We start from the raw sequence: 23,202 nt of genomic DNA on the forward strand, positions 1-23,202 counted from the left end.
AATGACCTCATGTATTTGTCTCTAGGGGCACTATGATATTCATCACCAGGGGCAGCCAGCCTGCTTTGAATTTGTTCTGGTCTAAAATTAGATGTTTGTGTAAAAGGCTGTCTTCATGACTGAGAACACTATTACTTTCCTATGTTAGTCTGAATGATGTAAAATATCCTAGTACTATTTCTATTCACTAAAATTATACAGTTAAGCAGAAATTATCTTCCTGACAATCCGCAGTAAAATACGTGCCAAAGGGCTGGGGAAAGAACCTCACAGCTGTTCTTATTAGTGAGATATAGTAGTGGCACTTGAGAAAGTTATGGACAGAAACAACTAGTCCTTTACAGTCAGTAACCCCACAGTTTGCCAAGTGGGGCTTTTCCAACTGGGTGTTATACTTCTGGTAGGTCGACTTGTTAGTTAAATACTAGTTGTCACTGTTGTGTATTAGTATAGTCTTTTGCAACTAGCAGCTCTCGGCAATCACTCCTTGCTTTTTGGTAATGTGTGCTGCTTAGATCAAACTCAGGTCCTCATGCTTGCATAGCAAGCACTTTCTAGACTGAACCATCTCTGTAGTCCCATATATGGTTCTTAACCTTCCTGATGCTGTGGCTCTTTAATACAGGTCTTCATGTTGTCGTGAGACCTAACCATAAAATTATTTTGTTGCCACTTTATAACTGTAATGTTGCTACTGTTATGAGTCATAATGTAAATATGTGAAATGCTGGCCCCTGTGAAAGGGTTGTTTGATCCCAAAGGGCTCACAACCCACAGGTTGAGAACCACTGTTATATATATATATGATAATTACAAAAAATCTTTTAACATAAATGCTACTAAACAACACATCTGAGCTCAGCTGATGTTGGGATTCATTCACATTCTTTTCCTCCATTAGAGAACTGTTCATTATTAGGAAGCAGCCCGCTGAAACCCACCGTGGTCAAATTGAATGCCCCTTCTGTGCTTGTGGGTAAGGCATTCTAGTTCTTCCTCCTTTGAGGCTGGGATGACCCATCTTCTCATTCCTATCTCAGTGACCACAGGAAGTTTGGTCACAGCACATAGTAAGTGCCTAAACCATCGCCCACAACCCCGGGAACTCGATGGCGGAAGGCTGATGTCTAGTTCAGTTAGCTTTTTAAGGAAGCAGAGGTTTTGGCAGAAGATGGCCCATCCCGTGTCACAGATGCTGTCGTTGTAGCTCAGGTCAAGCTTCTGCAGCTCGGCTAAATGGCCTGTCCATATGACTGAGGCTGGAAAAGAAAATCACTCCGAATATAAGGATATAAGGAACAGCTTTGGCTGTTCCCTCTTCTGAGATTAGTAGCAATTGATAATGACTTGCTGCTAGCTAGTGGTTTCATTTGGGGCACCAGAAAGTATTTTAGTAAGAAATTTTATCTCCGTGCATCCCATGTACAGCTTGAAAATAAACATCCCCCGCCCCCTCTTTCCTAAACCCTGACTGGAAGAATTTCACTTGTGTATTAGTTTAAGTGCTTTGCCCCACTTGGGTCCCAGCTCTACTTTCTCTAACAGTCAGAGCACTGGCTCTAAGGACCATTGGCACACAGCCACCTTGCTGTTAAATGATGGTTAATTTTTCATTGCTTATTAATCCTATCACTATTCATTCAACACTTATTTGACTGAGTACATTCATTTTGGAGGTACTGGGCATTGAGCCTAGGGTCTCAAGCATGCCAGGTAAGTACTCCACTACTGAGCTGTATCACCATTCCTAACACTAAATCCAATGTACAAGATGCACTGGAAAATTTCTTGTTCACTTTGGAGACGTCTAGTGCACAGAAGAGTTTCTGCTTTATCATATTGTGGCCTAAGAGAAGATGATGGCTTCTGCAGGAAGAAGTAGGCAAGTTACCCAAGGCAAATGGCACCTGTATCTCTCTTCAGCTGGACCCAGAAAAGGGTTAGGGAGGAGAGAAAAGTGATACAGAACCTCAGAACAAAGGATTTGGGGAGTTTTCATCTAACCCACAGATAAATGATATGTGAAATGTCCCCTTGACACCTCTGTTGATGGCCTCTGTGATTCTGTCCTCCACCCCATGCTCTTTCAGTTCATCCTGAAGATGATCTTGTGGAAGGACCTCACTCTATTTTCTAGTGACTTTGACCTATCACCCACCCCTTGGTCAGCTCATCTCAATGGATATTTGTGGCTCCAGAAATCAGGGAGCTGCTAGCAGAGTCATGATAGGGGTCACTAAAGCCAGGTGGGAGCCACTACACTTTCCATTGCTCCCAGATGGACGTAGACACCAGTACTATAATTTGAGGATAGTGAGCTCAGCTATATGGACTCAGAGCCTGGACTCTGAGTGCTTAAATTAGTCCTTATTTGGTTCTCTTTCCATACTTCTAAACTGCCCTAGGGGAAGTGTCAGATTTGTGCTACAGTATCCCTTTAAGCTGTCTCATGTCATGACACTGAAAGAATGAACTTCTACTCAGAGCCTTTAGCAAGGTAATATCTATAGTAAGTGATAATCATACTTCAACTATGATGACAAGCTGTATCCTTCCCTACCTCCATTCTTTCTTTTTCTTTCTCTCTCTCTCTCTCTCTCTCTCTCTCTCTCTCTCTCTCTTTCTCTCTCTCTTCCTTCCTTCCTTCCTTTCTTGTTTCTTTCTTTAATTTTTTCAAGACAGAGTCTCTCTGTGTAGCCCTGGCTGTCCTGGAACTTACTATGTAGACCAGGCTATGCTTGAACCTGGAGATCTACCTGCCTCTGTCTCCCAAGTGCTAGAATTAAAGGTGTATGCCACCATCACCTGGCATGTTTTTTCTTTATTTTATGTAATCTTTTATGTACTTAACTTTAAAATGTATATTTTATTTATATATGAGTGTATGTGTCTATGTAGAGGTATGCACAACTAACTAACTGCAGGTGACTATGGAAGCTGTAAGTACCCCAGTGTGGGTGCTGGGAACCAAACACGGGTCCTCTGCAAGAGAATTTATGCATTTTTAGTTGCTGAGACATCTCTCTAGTTCACTGTATTAATTTTGTATATTATTAACTTATTTTGAGATGCTAGAGATTGAATCCAGGGCCCAATGCATGCTAGGCAAGCACTCTACTACTGAGAGACATCCTCAGACCCTCACCCCTTTTAATTTAAATAGACCTCAAAAGCGTTTTGGTGTCAACCTATGGGAAAAATGGATAGTGCAAATACCACGTAGCTGGGGCATAGTTAGTGCAAGTAAGTGATACATGATGGACTCTTTGTGAGTGGTCGAAGCAGAAGTTACCTGACAGGAATGCCTCCTCCCTTCTCATGACCATCTTCTCTTCAGAACACTCTCCTGTCATTGCTTCAGAATTACACCATTTGGTTTAACCAGATCTCTCTTAAACTGACACTGGGAAAAAGGAAGCTGCCACAGCCTGGTCCCCCAGCCCCAGGTCCACCATCTTTGTGCCAAGTCTACCCTTGGGAGGATTAATACAAACCCAGAAGAACCACATCCTCTGTCACCAGGGCGCAGCTGCTCAGCCTCAGCACTCGGAGTGACCGTGACAGCTTCAGTGTTTGAAGAAGCAGCTCCAGGTTACCACCAACACACTTATTCCAGGAAAGGTTGAGCATTTCCAGAGAAGGGAGGTAAACAGTGGCTTCAGCTAAAATTGTAATGAGAAGAGCATCAGTAACTTGGATCCCATGAGAGACCATAAGAGCCAGGACAGTGTATTAACATACCCAGAGCTGAAAAGGTTGTACTTGGGACACTATTGTCTACATTAGAAAGCTAGACTTGATTAAATGGGATTCACCATTAGCTAGGATTTCTTGTATTTCTTTTGTACTTAAGAAGTAGAAAGGGCTCAGGTGCCTGGAAAGCTGGTCAGAATTTTCAGAGTTCACCTGGATTGGTAGCTATGCCAATATATGGTCTTGTTGAAACTCAGAGATGGCCCAAGCTTTTCTAAGACCCAAGAACACTGAGCTGTGTTTATATTTACTTCATCAATTACCCAGGCAAGGGGTGGTACTTTGAATGAGAATGGCTCCCATAAGCTCATATAATCAAATGTTTGTTTCCCAGTTGGTGGAACTGTTTGGGAAGGAGTAGGAGGCATGGCCTTTGGGAGAAGGTGTGTCACTGCATGGGCTTTGAGGTTTCAAAAGCCCACACCAAGCCCAGTTTCCCTCTGTCTCCTGCTCTGGATCAGATGTGAGCACTCAGATACTGTCCCAGCACCATGCCTGCCTCCTGCTGCTGACACACTCCTCACCATGATGGCATGGACTCATCCTCTGCATCATAAGCCAGCCCCAAATTAAATGTTTCCTCATATACATTGTCTTGGTCATGGTGTCTCTTCACAGAAATAGAAAAGCAACAAAGACACAGGAAAGGAACTAACACATTTCGGATGGAGTTTTTAAATGCTAATTAATTCTCAGATGGCTCCCAAGTTAAAATTAATCATAACAATTTATTAACAACCATAGTAAGCATTTTTTAATTGTGCTGTTTTCTCTATAGTGTTTAAGAGGAAATCCTGCCCACTCATGGCACACGGGTTTATAATAAAGAGAAGTCAAATTTTCCATTTTTCTTATAAAAGTGATGTAGAATGTTTATCAAATTGAGTGGTCAATTTATGTCAACAATGTGCTTTTCTGTAATAGTTTTCGTATTCTTTACTGACTATAGAGCTGGAATTTGAAGGAGCTGTCTCTAGAGACCTGCCACTTCTTCAGCAGTTTTTATTCTAAAGCAATATAGAATTTTCTCAATTAGGAGATATATTTATGAAACATCATTTTGTTCTCCAAATTACTGTATTCTGTAATTTTTCCAAATGAACATTAAGCAGTAGGATGTCTGTTTTATGTGTTTACCTAATCATTTGATGAATTACAGACTCCTTTGAGAAGTCTGTTAATAACCTATTACTAATCACTAATAATGTAGAGAATGGTGAAAACATGCTTCAAGGAGGGACCTTACACAACCATACAGAGAACTACATGAGTTGGGTTTGGTCTTGAGACAGGTACTTGCTATACTGGCCTCTGGCCTGCCATCCTCCTGCCTCAGCCTCCTGGATGCTGGTACTACAGGCAGGCACCACACACTTTGCTTTAATTATAAATTCTGACAAAGGCTACAAGAGGCTCCTAATTTAGATGGTGACTGTGTTAAAAAGCAATAGTCACACCTGGACCTGAAAATTGTGTGAGAACTACCAGGAAAGAGCAAAGATTGGAAGCTGAATGTTCCAGAGATCAGAATAAGGAGAGTTGAGAACTCAGAGACACTGAAGGACCACAAAGAATCTGCCTGAGGCTGGATCAAAGAGGTAGAGAGGTGCTAGGGCCTGCTCACCTGACTCTTTGAGGTCACACCCAGGAATGTGGGCTCCCCCTGAGCTGCTACAGGAACTGTCCTGGCCGTTTTAAAACCGACAAAACCCAACTTGCTTTTAAATGACATTTACAGACTCTACAATAATATAAACAACTAACATTTGTTGAGCATTAGGAGGAGGCAGCTTCCCCAGGATTGTCTATGTATTAAAGCCACTTGATTCTTACAGGCTGGTGATATACATGCCATTGTCACATTTCTCTATTTTACAGACGAGCAAGTGAAAACACTGACGTCTTGGGGACCTGCAGTCACACAGGCCACAAGAGCCAAGGCCAGATGGGACTACAGGTGTGTTGTTGTCAGGTGAACCAAACACCCCTGCCACAGGGTAATTGTAATCAACTTTAAGGCACGCAGAGACCCTGCCAAACACATCTATAGACATTCTACAGACATTCTAGGGCCCCATGCTAAAGTCATCAAGTCTGAAAGGTTTATAGCCTGGGACAGGGCTGGCAGAAGTACACAGAAAAGAGCAGGTATGTGTGGGCTGAAAGGAAGACAAGAGCTCTCTAAACACAGACTTCTTAGAATCTGGAGTAAGTGGTTCTGATGAATATGTACTAGAAAATAACCACTTATTTCTGTTAACAGAGTACATTTGATTCATTTAATTATAGCCCTGTCCAATTCATGGCACAATTTTAATGGAATTTTAAACTGTAATAGTATATATAAGAGGAGTAAAAGCAGAACTGTTTCCACCATTATCCAAGAATCGTCGTGGAAATGAACCTCTGGGTGTGCCTGTGGGGGTGTTTCCAGACACCATTAACTGAAGAAGTAAGGCACTCCCTGAGGTGGGCGGCATTAGGCCATGGTTGGAGCCCTGGACTAAATGAAAAGGAGAAGCAAACCAAGTACCAGCATCCAACTCTCTCTGTTCCTTAATGAAGCTGTCATGTGACCATGCTCCTGGCACTGTTTCTCAAACTGTGTGCAAAAACTATCTTTCTTTTCCTTAAATTGTTTTTGCCAGGCATTCTGTCACAACTTCAAGTAAAGTAACTAATTCACACCAAATCCAGCAGTTCTAGTCATGTGTGCAATTACAAAAAGAGCATATTAGGTTTCTTTTTGGCTTTGCTGTTTTAAATTTTTATTTGGAGAACCTGTAACTTCTTTAGTGGTTGATGACAGAGAATACACTTTATGTTTCTAGGGAGTGTAGTGGGTTTGGTTTGGTTTTGGATTGCTCCTTTAAATCCTGAATCAGATAATACCTTAAAGACATGAATAATTCCACAATTTTTGAGGCTGGTAACAGTCTTCAGGATCCAAGATTAGTCTAGTTAGTCAGATTGCTGTTGCTGTGACAAAATGCCCCTGAAGGCCAGGCATGGTAGTGCCTGCCTATAAAGCCATCATGCAGGAGAAATAGGTGGAGAATGGAGAGTCTGAGCCCTGCTTGAGTTAGATAGTGTGACCTTGTGTCAAATATAAGACAAAACAACCCAAGGGAAACAAAGGAGCAAAGATTTGACTCTATAACTTCAGGCTTTGGTGACACAGAACGTTTTGTTGAGAGTGAGCAGTGGAGCAGAGCTCCAAAAAGCAGAAGGAGAAAGCCCAAAGAACGGAGGATACGATACGACTATCAAGGACATTCTCCAGGATACCTTTCCCTGACTGGACCACACCTCCCACTGATCCCAGCCCGCTCAACTCTGAGTCTGGCATGGTTAATGTATTGATGAGGCAAAAGCTCTCACAACCCAGCCTCCTCAGGACATCACTCCAGTGCCTAATCTATTTGTATTAAAAATATGAATTATGACATCTACCAGTTTCCTTCTGTGAGTCTTGAATTCCCTAATGTTCTAGGGAGAGGATATTTGTATGACTGAACCTCAGTGAAACCCTTGCTAAGAGGTTCAGATGAGCCCCAATAGAATAAGTCACACACATGGCTCAGCTCATTGCTGGAGTAGTTAAATGTACCCTGTTCAGCTCCACTGAGAAAGAACTCTTGGGAGACTGCACCTGGTTCCTTGGGGCTTTGTCTCACAAACATTTTCCTTTCCCAATTTTATTTTGTGTCTTTTCCCTATAATAAATCTTTGCTATGAGTACAACCATATTCTGAGACTTGAGTCTTCTTAGGAATCAATGAAACTGGAAACAGTGCCTGTCCCCATACTGTGTGCACAAAGTGCTGGTTTACCTGAGTTATGGTATGTTTGGGATATTCTGCAATGTTCCGTCACCTCTACACACCTCCCTGCACTTTCCAGCCACAATGGGAAGAAAATCTAGATCTGGTAGACCCATGGTATAGGCTAGGATAGATGCATGACCTACGGGATTCCTAAGAGAGCAGAGATGAGATGCTGTGGGGAACGGACGCTGGGGGCATCAGCTAGACTCAGACACTAATAGTCTCTCACCTTCCCATCAAACTCACAGCATCCTCAATTCATGTTCCCTTTCAGAAAATTGCAAGTTACCAGATAGATGTCTAGAGTTGACTTCATAAAAATTTAAAGCAAAATGCTACAGGGAACGTCAGATGTAGCTTGGTTGGTAGAGTGCTTGCCTAACATGCACAAAGTCCTGGATTCTACCCTCAGTGCCACACAAACTGAGTATGATAATGCATGTCTGGACCCCCAGCTCCAGGAGGAAGAGGCAGGAGGACCAAATGTTCAAAGTCACTGTCAGCCGAACAGCTAGTTCAAGGCCAGCCTAGACTATATGAGATCCTATCACAAAAAATAATACAAGCAAAATAAGTGCCAATGTCATTCATACAACTTTAAGATCACCTTTAAGAGAATATATTTACTGGAAAAACAAAAACAGGTAAACACCCAATTAGTCCTTAGTAACTAGTCCTTTTCACAATCATGGTGTGAGTATGTGTGTGTGTGTTGGGGGGGTTGTTCTCCCTTAGGTCATTGCCCAGTGCATGCTGGGAGCTAGGATGCTGTCTTACCAAGGGCTGTGAAAGTTTCACTTTCCAAAGCACATCTGTTGATAAATAAGGACTTCAGTGCTGGTACAAATCGGAGCCTGCTGAGCAGGGTTTCAGAAGAGACTCCCACCTTTCTGTTGGATGACAAATCCAGTTCTTGAAGGTTTGAAAGTAAAGGGATTATCTGAGCTGTGGAAATATCAACCATGATACATATGAGGCACCATTTCACAGCATCGTAAGAACGTCTGTTCCCACCATCTCACCATCTTCCTAACGTGGCTTCTACCAAACACCTCCTTTCCTGGGACCAACCTCCTGCCCCTGCACAGACTGTACCACCACCAAAACAGCCTCTCTCCAGGGTGTTCCTTGGGCTTCTTTACTCCTGAGCCTCTCCGTGAACTAGAAGGTAAAAGCAAAGGTTAGGAGACGGAACTGAGTTCTAATCCTGGAACTGTGTAATTAGCTGGGCATGGTGGCTCAAGTCTCTAATCCCAGGCACTTGGGATGCTGAAGAAAGGGGGTTGATAATTCAAAACCTACCTGGTCAACTTAGTGAGACCTTGTCTCACAATAAAAGACACAAAAGAGGATTGGGTGTAGAGCCCAGTGGTAGAGTATTTGCTAGAGTGACTAGGTCCTAGGGTCAAACCCAGGACCACAAAGGCAATAAACAATAGTGAACCCTGTATGAGTTTTGCACTAGCCAGCTTCTCTGAAATGGCTTGTTCCTAATAGTTTCCTTTAGTACTGGCACATGTTCATGTCTGACATGATCATTTTCTTCTCAGACCGTTAAGAGCCAGGAAAGATGAGCAGTTCCAGCAGGTGCCTGTTGGTGACAGCAATGGAGAGGGCTCCTAAGGAGCCTGCTGAGTCAAAAGGAGCTGCAGGGAATTGTGGAGTTTGCTTGGCCTAGCTGCCTAAGAGGCATGCATAGTAGGTTGTCCATATTAAAGTCCATGGTTCCTGGGGCACTGTGTGCCTTTCAGGTCCTGAGAGACTGACACACTCCCTCAGGCAGTGAAGCCTTCAGACCACCCTCTGACTCTATATGCTCCCTAGAAGTCAATGAAGCATATGGAATTTGGCATGACAGTTGGTCTTATAAACATCAATCTTGTGTACCCTGCATAGCTTGCAAATGTCATTGTAACCTGGCAACTACCATTGTGTTGATCCTAGCAATTGCCATTATACTATATTTCTGATACAGGTATAAAAAGTCTATTTGCTTAGAATAATCTTGTCACAGTCTCAGTCTTGCTGTGATCCCTCCAACTTATGCCTGGCCAAAGATTCATTTCTCACCAGACATATAAGGTAACCTTGACCCAGTAAGTAAGTGCTGGTGCTGCAGGTAGCCAGAGTCTATCTTTCTACTACTTGCCTGCTTATAGGCCTCTCTGGAGCAATTACCAACATAGGAAACATTATCCTAGGAGACCTGTGGAACTAGCTTATCTTGTGGAGTCTCCCAGGACCACGCAAGGCAAAGTATTCTCAGTCACTATCATATTTGTAGTGGTTTGAATGAGAATGTCCCTCATAGGCTTAGATGTTTGAACACTTGATCCCCAGTTTGGGGAGGTTTAGGAGGTTTGGCCTTATAGGAAGTTTACCAATGGAGCAGGCTTTGAGGATTTAAAGACTCTCTGCTTTGTGTTTGAGGTTCAAGATATGCACTTGCAGCTTTCTGTTCTTCCTGCCACTCCCACCACTTGTCGCCATGCCTCTGCTCCACTGTCACGGGCTCTTAAACTCATGAAATCACAAGCCCAAGTAAACTCTTCCTTCTCTACGTTGTCTTGGTCATGGTGTTTCCTCACAGCAACAGAGAAGTAACTAATAACTGTCCCTCATGTTTCTCACAGCACCCATGATTGCACACTGTTTTCTTGCTTCCATATTTGTTTCCTTCCCACACTGAAGATGAGTACTGTGTGGGGGCAACTACTTCATCCCCAGAGTGGGGGTCAGTATCCAGAATATCAAGACACAAAAGTGTGTATGAGAGAGGGGTCTAGGAAAAGAAAGAAGAGAAAGTGGGACTCGTGGTCCCAGTTGGGGTAGACACTCCCTGGCACCCTCCACAGCAATTCCCATTTCACCACATAACGGTGAGTAGGTTTTGTTTTGTTCCTGCCCTACAATACTGAAGCTCTGTCTGAATTCTGTGGGTCATGGTACAGAGCCTCACAAGCGGAAGATTTTTTTTTCTTTTTTCTTTTCTTGGTTTTTTGAGACAGGGTTTCTCTGTGGCTTTGGAGGCTGTCCTGGTACTCGCTCTGTAGACCAGGCTGGTCTCGAACTCAGAGATCCACCTGCCTCTGCCTCCCGAGTGCTGGGATTAAAGGCGTGCACTACCAACGCCTGGCCACAAGTGGAAGATTAATCAGTAGTTACTAGCTAAATGAGCAGCACCTCTGTTTCTTTGGAGTAGAAATAAATGTAGAAAATGGGATGCATGTTATGGGGAACCCAGATAGTCCTGTGTATAGTTGACACAAGAACATCATGTCAAGGACCCGATGCCTCAGTCCCATGGCAAGGCCTTCCCTAGGTCAGGCTCAGGAATGGTCCAAGTATGGATGTTGTGCAGAAGGTAGGAGCCATAGCTTCCTCCTTCTTGATGACTGCAGTCTGAGACTGCTTCACTACAGAGACCCCCCCCATCAAGATTAGCTGACTCCCTCCTCACTCAGGTGTGTATAATAAACACCCTCCTCATGCAGGTGTGTATAATAAGCCCATCTCCTTACTCGGCGGTATAAACCGCCCTCCTTATTTCTGCACTAACCTGTCTTTGGGGGGCTTCAGGCGGATCAAGCTGACTTGCCCGGTTCACACCTGAGAGGGGAGTGTGGACTGAGGAAATGGCAGGTAAAGATACCAAGGAGAAGATGGAGACACAGAATAGAGTCAGAAGGGCATATAAACTGGATGCCCCAAGTTTATTCTTCAACATTCTTATACACCCCAACCCAAAAGGGAGAAATGGTAAAAGACTGCTTTACCATGATACAAGGAGCAAACAGACTTTCTTCCTTAATTCTCCAAACATTTAGTAACCACGCCTTACACTAAATCTCTCATTATCTGGCCTTGAAGGTTAAGAGTAACCACATCTTAGACCTAATCTCTTATTAATCTAGATAAGGCATCCACACCTTAGACAAAACATCCTACAGTAGGCACACTGTAGACCTTTAGGTATTATGACTTTAGCCTTGAAAGAGTAAAGATAGTTTTGAACTCTCTGACCTTAAGTCAAACTGAAGTGGAGCCATTTTTATGGTCCCCAACAAATGAACTGCCCTCCGTATTCAGCTGCATATAAGAAGAGCCCTTCCTCATTTAGTGGTATATAATAAGTGCACTAAGTTTCCAGGCTGCCAGTATGTCTTCATCAAAGCACATGGCCCACCAGATGTCAGCTTTTCTATGCTTCTGTCTGTCATTTCTTCATTCCTCATCCCCCAAGTCAGGTCAAGTCCAATGCCATGCAGAGCATAGCAGCATCTCACTTCCATCTTTTTAAGTCCAGCCGCAGAAGAACAATGCCATTGGCTACTGCTCTTACATGATCATCAGCTCCCCAGGGCATTCTCCCATGTCCTAGACAAGGAGGGCTTATTCCTGTGCTATGCCCCCAGCTAACATGAAGCTCCTGTAGCCCATTATAGCCCCACAAGAGCAACAATGTAAAATGTGACATTCAGAGTTGTGGGGTGTGCCACAGAAATCTGGTGGCCAGGTAACTCAGCAGTATCCCCTCGGCCTGTGAGTAAAGGGATAAGGGCATTGCATAGGCTCTGTGAGTAGTGAAAGGGACTTTTCCACTTTAAAGTCTTCCCAAAAGCTTTGAACTCTTTACATTATTCCAGATCGAGGGACGAGAGCCTGAGGAATAACTCAGCAAACCCAAAAGGTGGTTCTTAGACTCAAAATTTCATTTTTACTATTTTCCTTCCCCAAAGTGTGTTTTAAAATCCGTGTTATTCTTATTTGCCATATGTTTGCATATTAAGCATGCCCTTAGTGGGAGCCAGGAATGTGTGGCACCTACACTTTAGCCATGGGGTGATGATTCAGGATCAGATCCACTCTTACCTTGGAAGTTGCCCTCTATCTGAGCAGAAAAAGAACAGAGACTCAAGGACTCCCTCGTGCCTGGTATGCCTGAGGATGGTGTGGCCGAGAGGAGTGAGATGAGGTTGGGGAACAAAGACAAAGAGACAGAGGAACAAGAAGACATTTGGGCTTTTGCAATGGTTGAGGCCTGAAATGTCAGCTTCCCAAATTAGGGTAGCAGACATTTGAATGGTAAGTCATGTTCAGTATCTTGAAGTTCAGTATGGCCACATATGGGTGGGGAAGAGTAATTTCTGGTTTTCTTGCTATGGGAAATTGCACTTATATATTACAGGTAATAACTACAGAACAATGTTGACAGTAGGAAATAAGTGCCGTTATCTGAAGTTGTAATGTCTATCCATTATGTATCACCCCTGGTTCCTTTTCAGGAACTGCCTTTTCTCTAATTGTCTTAACTTTGTCATTTAAAAGCCTCATTTTGATGTTCTCTTTACATACCTGTAAGTAATCAAGGTTGTGACACTAAGACACTTGTTTCTAAAATGCAAGAGAAATTCAAAAGTCTCTCCTTCAAGTACCAAATCTTGGATTCCTTAACATTTACTGGGCGTTCAGTGCACACAAAACTCTGACGACTTGATTGGCGATATGCCCCAGGTCTCTAACTTCCCAGGCACACCCACAGGGTCCACTTACTCAGTGACGCCACGTCATCTGCTGTTAGCGAGCACTGGTGAAGATCCAGGACTTCCAGATGCTTCAGTAAGGCCAGCTGAGCAGGTGCATCTTCAAAGCCTCCACCCAGGTCCTTGTTGCAGGAGAGATCCAGTGTCCTCAGCACATCCAAGGATGCAAAGGCACCATCTACAAGGCACGTCCCAACCCCAGTCCTGAGATTCATATTGTGAGGCAGTGGGAAGGTGAGCGGGGAGGGAGGGGAACAGAGCAGGAGAGGAGTTAAGTGAATGTGCTGTCCTTCTAAAGCCAAAAGGCAGGTCACTGCAGAGTCCCTATCAACTATGCCTCAGTGGACCCAGACTTCACAAGCTCTCTCTCTAAGATACCAATTGGCTGCCACTAGTTCTTGCCTGAAGTCTCTGAGAACATTTGATATGCCACCAACTACACTTGAGCACTGACCTTAGATTTACTCAGGCTGCCAGATAGAAAGATGGTGCAGGCTCTGAAAGGGAAAATGATGTTGCTCCCTATAACGAGGCCACTCTACACAGAGTGCAAGTGTTCACCATGGATACCTCCGGAGCCACTATTATTATTTTTATTCGTATCAATACCGTCCAACACTGAGCATAATAAACCTGATGTCTTCAACAGTGATAATAAACCTACCCAGTGTGGGGCCCATACCAGAGATTCCCTGGCCTTCTCAGAGCTAGTCATCTTCAAAGCTTGTCTGTTCTGTGGTGTACCCTGCAGCTTTACCCTTTTTTACTTGTGGTTTGAGACAGTTTGATTAAGGTGCTTGGATTGGACTTGACCTTGTGGCCTTCCTTCTTAGCCTTTAGGATGTCAGGTCTATACTACTGTTGGGAGCCATACAGCTTGGCATGAACCTTTAGGCCAAACTTGGCAAGCCACAGGGTTATAGAACTGTCTTTTGATTATAAATGGCTTCTAGAAGCATGAGCACCCAGAAGGAACATGACCGACCCAGACGTCAATCCTTTGTTCCAAACATAGGCCCACTTACCTAAGCAACCCTTCCTCATCCCACCATTTACCTAGGTAAGCCTCCATCTCCCAACCACCCATGAACTTTTTAACCTGCCAGTATCCTCCTTCTATGGTTTTCTAACATCCTGCTTGAACTAACACCTGGCTCTTGGCCTCTTCTCCCCCTCTCCTTTACCCCATACTACTGACTATATGAGCTAGCCTGGAAAAAATAAAATTTTCCACTTGATCAGAATCCTGTCTTGTGGTCATTGTCTTGAGTCTCTTGTCTCCATTCCCTTCCCTGGGCTTCTTGCTCTAGGTTGCTGTCCTGCGGGTCGGGACAAGTACACACTACCAAGCTTGACTTAAGAGGGTCCTTCTATTTTGTTTTGTGTTTTTCTGTTTCCTTTTTTGTAATAATGAAAATGTATGGTTACTGTGAACAATCTCAAAAATAAATAAGGCTAGGATGGTTTGATACTCAGCACTGAAGCAAATAAACAAAAAATAAACAAAGAATATTTAAGTTTATATGTTCTAATAGGTTTTAAATAATGCACATGCTATGTATTTATATGATACATTTAAAAGTGTTTCGTTTATTTCTATTGTGTATAGGTGTGTGTGTGTGTGTGTGTGTGTGTGTGTGTGTGTGTGTGAGTGCCAAGGTATATGTGTGGAGATCAGGGAGTTGGTTCTCTCTTTCCACCATGGGCCCTGGGAATCAAACTCGGGCAGCAGGCCTGGTGCTTTTACACAGTGAGCTACCTCACTAACCCTGATATATGACACATTTTACATGCGTAATATTAAATTTAACCATCATTAACTCACCCAATAGTCTGACACTCTTTGGGGATAATCCACAGGAATGCAACTTCAATACCTTCAGGCCTACGGTACTTTTTAATCCTTGTGCTATGATGTCTAGACTGCTGCCAATGTTTCTATTAATGGAAAGGTCAAATACTTCGAGGCTATGCAGTTTAGGTAGCAAGTGACCTGAAAGGGAATAAATCCAACATGGAGAGTGTCCACATGGAAGCCAGGGGGTTAGCCAGAGGTCTATTGCCGCTCCCCGTGCCCTGGGGACAGAGAGCACCTGGGGACAGTCCCCAGCTGCCAATCATAGGCCTCTTTCCTACATTTTTCTGGGAAGAACTCTTCTAAATTCCACTTACCCACAAACTCCCCATCCTGGGATGTGAGGGCGCAGTCCACAAGTTCCAGTGTTTGAATTTTACTCCCTTTCTGGAATGTGCGGAGGACCTGAGGCAACTTTCCTCCCACTTTGCTGTTCCAGGATAAACTCAGTTCTTCAAGTTCAGGTATCATTTCGAGAGCATCTCCTAAGTACAAAATATCCCATAATTCAGTGGGTGCTGGCTCAGAAAGGCGGAGATGTCACCCACAACCAGGACTGCCAGTATTTAGGGAGTATGGAAGATGGGGTGGATACTGTGTTAGCTGATGAGGAGAAAAGACAAGAGAGGGACCAGCCCCTAACAAGTGTGAGTGCCTTCATTTGCAGGCACAGCATTCTAGTCCTTCAAAAGCTCAGGAAGCCATGTCCCTGAGCGAACCACAGTTGTAAACAACTGATCCAGAGACAGTAGATCTTTGCGGGCTGTTCTCCTGTTCTCCGGAGGGTAGTACCTGTCAAAGGCAGCCCATCTGCTCCCTCCACCTGTTCTCCCTGGCATCAGACTGGACACAGGTAGAAGGGAAGCAAACTCACCACCACAGTGGTAAAGCTCACTTCAACACCAAGACTAATGTGCCACGGAACTGAGCCCTAGAGAAGAAGCAGTGATGGGTGGCCAAGAAGCAGCCACAGCCACTGCCACTACTGGGGGCTCAGAGGGGAGTGGGGAGAAAATTAACCCTTTCTTACCTGAAACCATTTCATAGGGAAAATAACTGTGGTAAGACAGCAACCAACAAGAGGTGTCAGGGCCTTGACACACACCCCCCCCCCAGGAATAAGAAGAGGAGACATTTGGCATTCATTTTGTTAACACAAATCTTTGAAGATAGGAGAATGACCAAAATGATTAATCAAAATAGAGAAGAATAAATCAACCAGTGAGCATTTTAGTAAAGCATTTGGGTAATTAGTATGCGTTTTCACAAATTTTATCTTTTTTTTACCCTCAGTGTCTAATTTAACTTGAGGTTCCAGTTGTAGCAAAAAAAAAAAAAAAAAAAAAAACCCTCATTTTTATCAATTTTTAAAGGTGAGTTAGAAAGATAAAGGAGGTAAGTATTATTTTTGGAATTTTAAAACATTAACTGCCTATCTACTCCAATTCTGCCATTTTTGTAGATGAGACTGTGAGACCCTGAGTGAAATAGCATTGAAATAGCCCCATAAAGCCATGCAGGGCCGGGCGTTAGTGGCGCACGCCTTTAATCCCAGCACTCGAGAGACAGAGGCAGGAGGATCTCTGTGAGTTTGAGGCCAGCCTGGTCTCCAGAGCGAGTGCCAGGACAGGCTCCAAAGCTGCCCAGAGAAACTCTGTTTCGAAAAACAAAAAAAAAACAAAAAACAAAAAACAAACAAACAAACAAACAAAGCCATGCAGGCAGGTGTCTGGTCAGTTTTGTTCCTGTCCTTATCCACAGAGCTCAGCACAATCTGGGGTCCAAGGCACAGAAGTCTCCAGAGTAACACTGTGTCCTAGCATGCTCTTGACCATCCACACATGCAGAGACAACACTGATGGTTTGCCCCTGAGGTGTCAGGTTGAAAAGATGCTTCAAGGGAAGCCATGTTTTCTGTTTACATTTCTAAATTTTTGATTGTGTGTATATATGCATGTGTGTGCACAGGTGTGCACACACACGGGAAAGTCATGAAACAACCTTTGGTGTTGTTCTTCAAGTGCCTCTGTCTTTCTGTTCTTTTTTTATTTGTTTTTGTTTTGCTTTGCTTTGCTTTTTGTTTGTGAAAAGGGGTCTGTCATTGGGCTGGAGCTTGCTGGCTGGCTAGCAGGCTCCAAAGATCAGCCTGTCTCTGCCTCTGTGGCACTGGGTTTTGTATTTTGTTTGTTTGTTTGTTTTGTTTTTGTTTTTCAAGACAGGGTTTCTCTGGGTAATTGAAGCTCACTTTGCACACCAGGCTGGCCTCGAACTCACTGAGATCCGATTGCCTCTGCCTCCTAAGTGCTGGGATTAAAGGTGTGCGCCCCCACTACCAGGTATCACTGCCACATTCAGTTTATGTAGGCTCTGAAGTTCAAACTTGGGTTCTGGAGTTTTCAAGACAAGCTTTTTATGATATGAGCCGCCTCCCCAGTCCCTGTTCTTCTATTTGTTTTTTCGAGTTGGAATTCAAAGAGAAGTCACTACATTTTAGGGGAGGTGTCACCTTACCCAGTGTTTGAACATCCTCACTGGTAAGTCCGCAGCTACTCAACCTCAGGACTTTCAGCTTGTGGACCTGCTGCATCTGCTCAATGAACAAGTGGAGGGTTCCGCTGACAAAATCATTCCAGGAAACGTCCAGTTCTTCCAAGTCTGAGAGGAGAGGCAACAAAGCAGCTAAAGTGGACAGAAGAAAATGCAGATCTGTGCGTGTAATTTGTGATTTGTAATAAATCAGAGCTCAGCGCCCATGTTCTCAGGGTGTAGTTTCAGATTATATGAAAACACAGTGGGCAGGCATGTTGACATTTAGCAAAGCCTCTTGCTTTCAAGTGAGGAAATTGTCCCGTTTATATTTCTCATTTCTTGGGATATTTACTATTTTTTCCAAAAAGAAAAAAAATGCACTCTATAAACACAGTAATGTCCACACAAGATTCTACAGAACTTTCTGTCATTGTTGAACCCTGAGGTGGAAATGGCAACTCTGTGCCTGCAGCCACTAGTGCATTTGTTAATGTTCTGTGACCCTCTTACTCTACCAGACCCTCCTGCTGGCAGCTGGCCAATGTCCAGGGTCAGGTCAGCAGAGACCAGGACTGTCTGTACATTTTTGTACAGGCTTTTTCTTTTAGGCCATCAACCAGCTCCCAAATCATGGAGACACGGAGACTTCTTACTAGTTACGGATACTCAACCATATCTTAGTTCTTATTTTAATCTGTTTGTCTTTACCTGTGTTTTGCCTTGAACTTTTTACCTTTCTTTCCTTCTAGATATCTTACTTTCACTGCTTCTTGCATCTGGCTTCTGGCCTCAGGCATGTACTCTCTTTCTCCCTTGTTCTTTCCTCCTTCTTCTCTCCTTTTCCCCAGATTTCTTCTCCTACTTATTCTCTTTGTCCACAAGCCCATTCAGCTTTTTATTAGACCAATATGGTGCCTTAAGCAGGCAAGGTGAAATACCAACACAAACGCAGCACAAACAAATGGAACAAATCTTTACATCGTTAATAAAGGAAGCAGAAACAAATGCAGCACATCTTTGCCTCCTTAAAATAATATTCCACAACACATTATCTTTATTATCTTGATCACCCAGTCATCACTACCTCCTACTTATTGAGTATTATTTTGAGAGAGGATTTCCCTATGCAGCCCTGATTGGCCTGGAATTTGCTCTGTATCACAGAGATACACTTGCCTCTGCCTCCAGAGTCCTGGGATTAAAGGCATGCGCCACCACCATGCTCAGCCCTATCTTATACTTAAATGGACAGTGATGTGGAGTGTGGATTCAGCTTTCTCTGAGTCTCTACCACAGCTTGTTAAAAGCAAAGTTACCCTCTGTGAAAAATTCTTAAAGGACATCTTTATCTTGAGGAACAGCAAGATGGGTGGAGATGGTGGAGTAGGGAAGGCATGCCTGATTGCTGCTACAGTCTGTCCTGAGCGTTAAAAGAGCAGCAGGAAGCAGTGCATTGGGCTTCTGTGGTTTCTGATCAAGAGAGTCTGGAGTCCCAGTTCTGAAATTATGGCTCCAGCAAAAACCTCTTTCTTCTAGTAGCATTCAAAGCACTCAGCCATTGCATCCTATTCACCACCACCAAACTTTGTAAAGGACAAAACCACTGAATACATAAGGCAAAAACAGCAGCAAACATACAGGAGAAGAAAAATCATGCTTTTCTGACATCAAACACTGAGTTAGCAGCTGACTGCTTTCATTCCAGTTTCTGTTTGAATTCATAAAGGATGTCAAGTCTCCTTTCTGTTGGCAACTTCATGAAGAAAATGCAACTGCTGCACTCAAACACATGCCTGTGGTAAAACCAGCTTCCATCAGAGTCCCCTGAGGACTGGCTGAGACATGGGTCTAGGGTAGTGTCCATAAGAGTCCCCTGAAGGACTTGCTAAAACACAGACAGAATAGTCCAATTCTGTAGGTTTGGGCTGGTAGGTTTGCCTGCATTCCCAGAAGAGATGGAGCCGCTCTGATCCCTTAGACTTTGGCTTATAGTTCTCGATAAGAATCCTATCCCAGGGTTGTGTGATGACTCAGTGGGTAAAGACACTGCCTACTCAACCTGAACCTGAGCTTGATCTCAAGGCCCTGTGCTATACAGAGAGGGAAATGACTTTCTCAAGTGTCTTTTGACCAATCTACATGAGATATGACATGCACATATGCATATGCACACACACAACAAATTAATTGAACAATTAGTGTAACTTAAAAACATTTTTTAAAGAGCCCTTTCCTATAATGGCATAGATTTTAATTAAAATTAATTATAAGTAATTAAAATAGTGCTATCATCTAAATACCTGTATTTCATCCCCTCCCCTATGCACGCATGAAAGCTAATCCCCACTGTACTAAAATAAAGAGGCAGGATCTTGGATTAGAGAGATGGTTCAGCAGTTAAGAGCTCTGCTGTTCTTCCAGAAGACCCAAACTCAATTCCCAGCACCCCTCTAATGGCTCACAACCATTTGTAACTCAAATTTCAGGGGGTCCAATGCCCTCTTGTGGCATCAGTGGCACATTTTGCACATACATACATGCAGGCAAAACACCCACACAAATAAAATAGTAAAATAAAAAAAATTTAAAGAGAAAGACAGGGTATTTTGCAGGTGATAAAGTCAAGAAGGTGGAGCACTCACAAGCATAATTAGTGGCTGTAGTGGTTTGACTGAGGCATCCACAAGTCTCAGCATCTGAATCCTTGGCTAGCTGTTAGTACTCCTGTTTGGAGAGGCTCAGGAGGTGTGACTTGTATGAAGGAGGTGTGTCCCTGGGGGCAGGTTTTGAGGTTTCAAAAAACATGTGCTGTTTCCAGGATACTCTCTCTGTTTCCCGTTTGTAGCTGGAGATGTGAGCCCCTGGCTGCTGCTCCAGCCTCCATGTCTCTCTGCTGCCTACTACCTCCACTCCAAAGTTAAGGACTCTAACCTTTTGGAGCCATAGTCCAAAACAAACTCATCTCCCTATAAGCTCTTGGTTAGTGTTTTATCACAGCAATAGAAAAGTAACTTCCAAAGGAGCTGGCTTGAAGGAGTCTGTCCTGTCCGCTCTGGCAGGGTACCCCTGGAATACACCCATAAAGTACGGGTGTAGCTGAGACCTCACTAGACCAAGTCATATTGACTTGCACTTTCTAAACTCTAGCCAGACTGTTTCCCTACCGCAGCTCATGTAGGTTAAGACTAAGTTGAGGATTGTAGTTGATTTTTCTGAGTCTTTGCTCTTTTGGGGCCTGCCACATACCTCCCAAACAATCACATGGAGACTTATTATTGCTTATAAATGCCCAGCCTTAGCTTGGCTTATTTCTAGCCAGCTTTTCTTAAATTATCCCATCTACCTTTTGCTTCTGGGTTGTTTTTTTTTAACCATTCTCTATTTCTGTATATCTTTTCTTTCCTTCTTATTCTGTGTCTGACTGTGTGGCTGGGTAACTGACCCCTGACATCCTCTTCTCGTCCCTTTCTCTCTCCTCCCTCTTCTCTTTTTCTCCTATTTATTCTCTATGCTGGCTGCCCCACTTATCCTTTCTTCTGCCTACCTATTGGCCTTTTAGCTCTTTGTTAGATCATTCAGGTGTTTTAGCAGGCAAAGTAACACAGCTTCACAGAGCTAAATAAATGCAGCATAAAAGAATACAATACACCCTTGCATCATTAAATATTATACAGCATAAACAAATTTAACACATCTTCAACTAATATTTCACAGCAGAGGATGCCTAATTTGAATGTAGTTTTGGCATCTATCTATTGGCAGACACATACAGTCTCATCAGAGGCTTATTTAAAGATATCTAAAAAGCAGAATACAAGAATGCCATGGGAGGAGGAGCTCTTGACAACCGAAGGTATGCTATGGCAGCAAACATTGTTACTTTCGTTTGTAAAAGATGTAAGCAATGGTTGCTGAAGTCTTGGCTTTGTCCATCAATACCAAACAAGGCAATACCCCTTTAACTTTTCTGTAGGGATCAGTGTCATGGGCTAGACTGATGAGTTTATAGTTTTGGGGAACATATTTATCTCAAAGAGCAAGAAGCAATCACTAGGTAGGTAAAATTGCTCAGGAAGAAGACAAGTGAATCGATCTAAGCTCAACTCACATCTGAGAAGCTTTAGGGAGGACCAATTTACTTTCTCGTTTCTTTTAAGGGAAGCCCACACAGAAAGCTTTTATTTGTTCAAAGAAATCAATGCCTTTCTCTGTAAAGCAAGAAACAACCCCAACAACTGTCAGTACTTTAAAACCAACACACCAAGCTTGATTCTCATTAGAATGGAAGGTGGTTTGTTTTGTTTCACAATAGTGAGTTAATGAATCCCAGGATGGCTTGAAACTCCCCGAGTAGCCAAAGATGACCTTAAACTTTTGATCCTTTGCTGCCACCTCCCAAGAGCTGGAATTACTGGTACAAGTGGGGTTAAGGTGGAAATCAGGGCTTGGAGAAAGCTGGCAAATTCTCTCTTCACTAGCCATGTCCAAGCCCATAGTGTGAGTTTGCTTGTTTGCTTTCTGAATAAACAGTTTGGGTGCTGCTTTCGGTGGGTGTCCAGGACCACGAGAGGGACTTCAGTGTGCCATGTGGGTCACTGTGCATGGTGCTGTGCTGCTTTCTGAGGGTGTCCAGGACCACTCAGGGGACTTCAGTGTGCTACGTGGGTCACTGTGTACCTTTTGACTGTTCTTCCTGATATAAAGGCCTTACATTCTCTATACAAAGTTAACATCATACAGACCTGTTTCCTTCTCGTCTGCTGCTGTTAATCCACAGCTGTTCAAGTCTAGAGACATGTCAGCAGCCTTTCTGCACAGCTTCTTCAGGATCCAGTCACTTTCTTTCATATCGGATTCTCATTCCATTTCTAAACCAAGAGGTTAAAGCTGTGTAAAGACCAAAGAATTTACTCCCAACAACAGTTAAAAATATAGGTAACCGTGATCCAGTGTGGACAGAGACAGGTACCAGCCCTAAGTTCCCTTAGGAAACCTTCCAAGGTGGGAGATACTGACCTGGAACCCATTGGCTCCTGTTTCTGCTACCAGGTGTTCAGACACTGCTCCGGAGAGCCAGAGGCATTCAGTGGACTTACTCTCCTGGCCAGCCCTGGGATCTTCAGCTTCAGTACTGAGTGGTACACTGAGCAGCTTGGGCTAGCATGTCAGAGGTGTGCTGTTTAAAGAACATCCATCCCTCTGGCCAGTGTGATGTAGGTAACTCCCGAAAGCAACCGGTAAAGAATGGCAGTCACAGACATCATTATGAAGGCATTCCAGAAGGCCTTGGGAATCGAGGAAAAGAGTGCAGGTCAGTTTCCAGACGGACCATTCAACTGCAGACACGGATGCAGAGAGAGCAGTTCTTGAGAGAGCTGTGGCATTTCCTCTACTCCTGCAGGGGTCCCTTTAGAAAGCCTCGTGTGTCCTCCTCACTGGTAGAGGAGATTTCTGCATCACCCTACCAAGTTCTTCTGTAACAACACCATGCTAAAATATCTAACGTGTGTGTAAGTACGTGTGTGTGTGTGTGTGTGTGTGTGTGTGTGTGTGTGTGTGTGTGTTTGGCAGGGGCATATATATGCATGATAGCAAAAGCCAGTGGCCTTACCAATCACTGATTACATATCAGTTCTTCTTGTATTTGCATGTGCCAGCACTTCAGGCACACAACATACTTCTGTCATAACAAGAA

The 23,202-nt window shown here is 43.6% G+C and overlaps 1 protein-coding gene across 1 annotated transcript; it reads right to left on the minus strand.

Moving 5' to 3' along the window:
- Positions 1-915: 915 nt before the first annotated feature.
- On the minus strand, positions 916-22,385 carry Lrrc31 (leucine rich repeat containing 31; the record flags this gene model as incomplete). The annotated part of the gene is given in 8 exon segments (XM_027391886.2): positions 916-1,259; positions 3,495-3,662; positions 8,358-8,525; positions 13,134-13,301; positions 14,949-15,116; positions 15,296-15,463; positions 17,490-17,633; positions 22,250-22,385. Coding segments are annotated over 8 exon segments (1,464 nt in total), but the record flags the coding sequence as incomplete, so codon positions are not given.
- Between the last annotated feature and the right edge of the window lie 817 nt (positions 22,386-23,202).

The sequence above is a fragment of the Cricetulus griseus genome, assembly GCF_003668045.3.
Source record: "Cricetulus griseus strain 17A/GY chromosome 1 unlocalized genomic scaffold, alternate assembly CriGri-PICRH-1.0 chr1_0, whole genome shotgun sequence".
Lineage (NCBI taxonomy): Eukaryota > Metazoa > Chordata > Mammalia > Rodentia > Cricetidae > Cricetulus > Cricetulus griseus.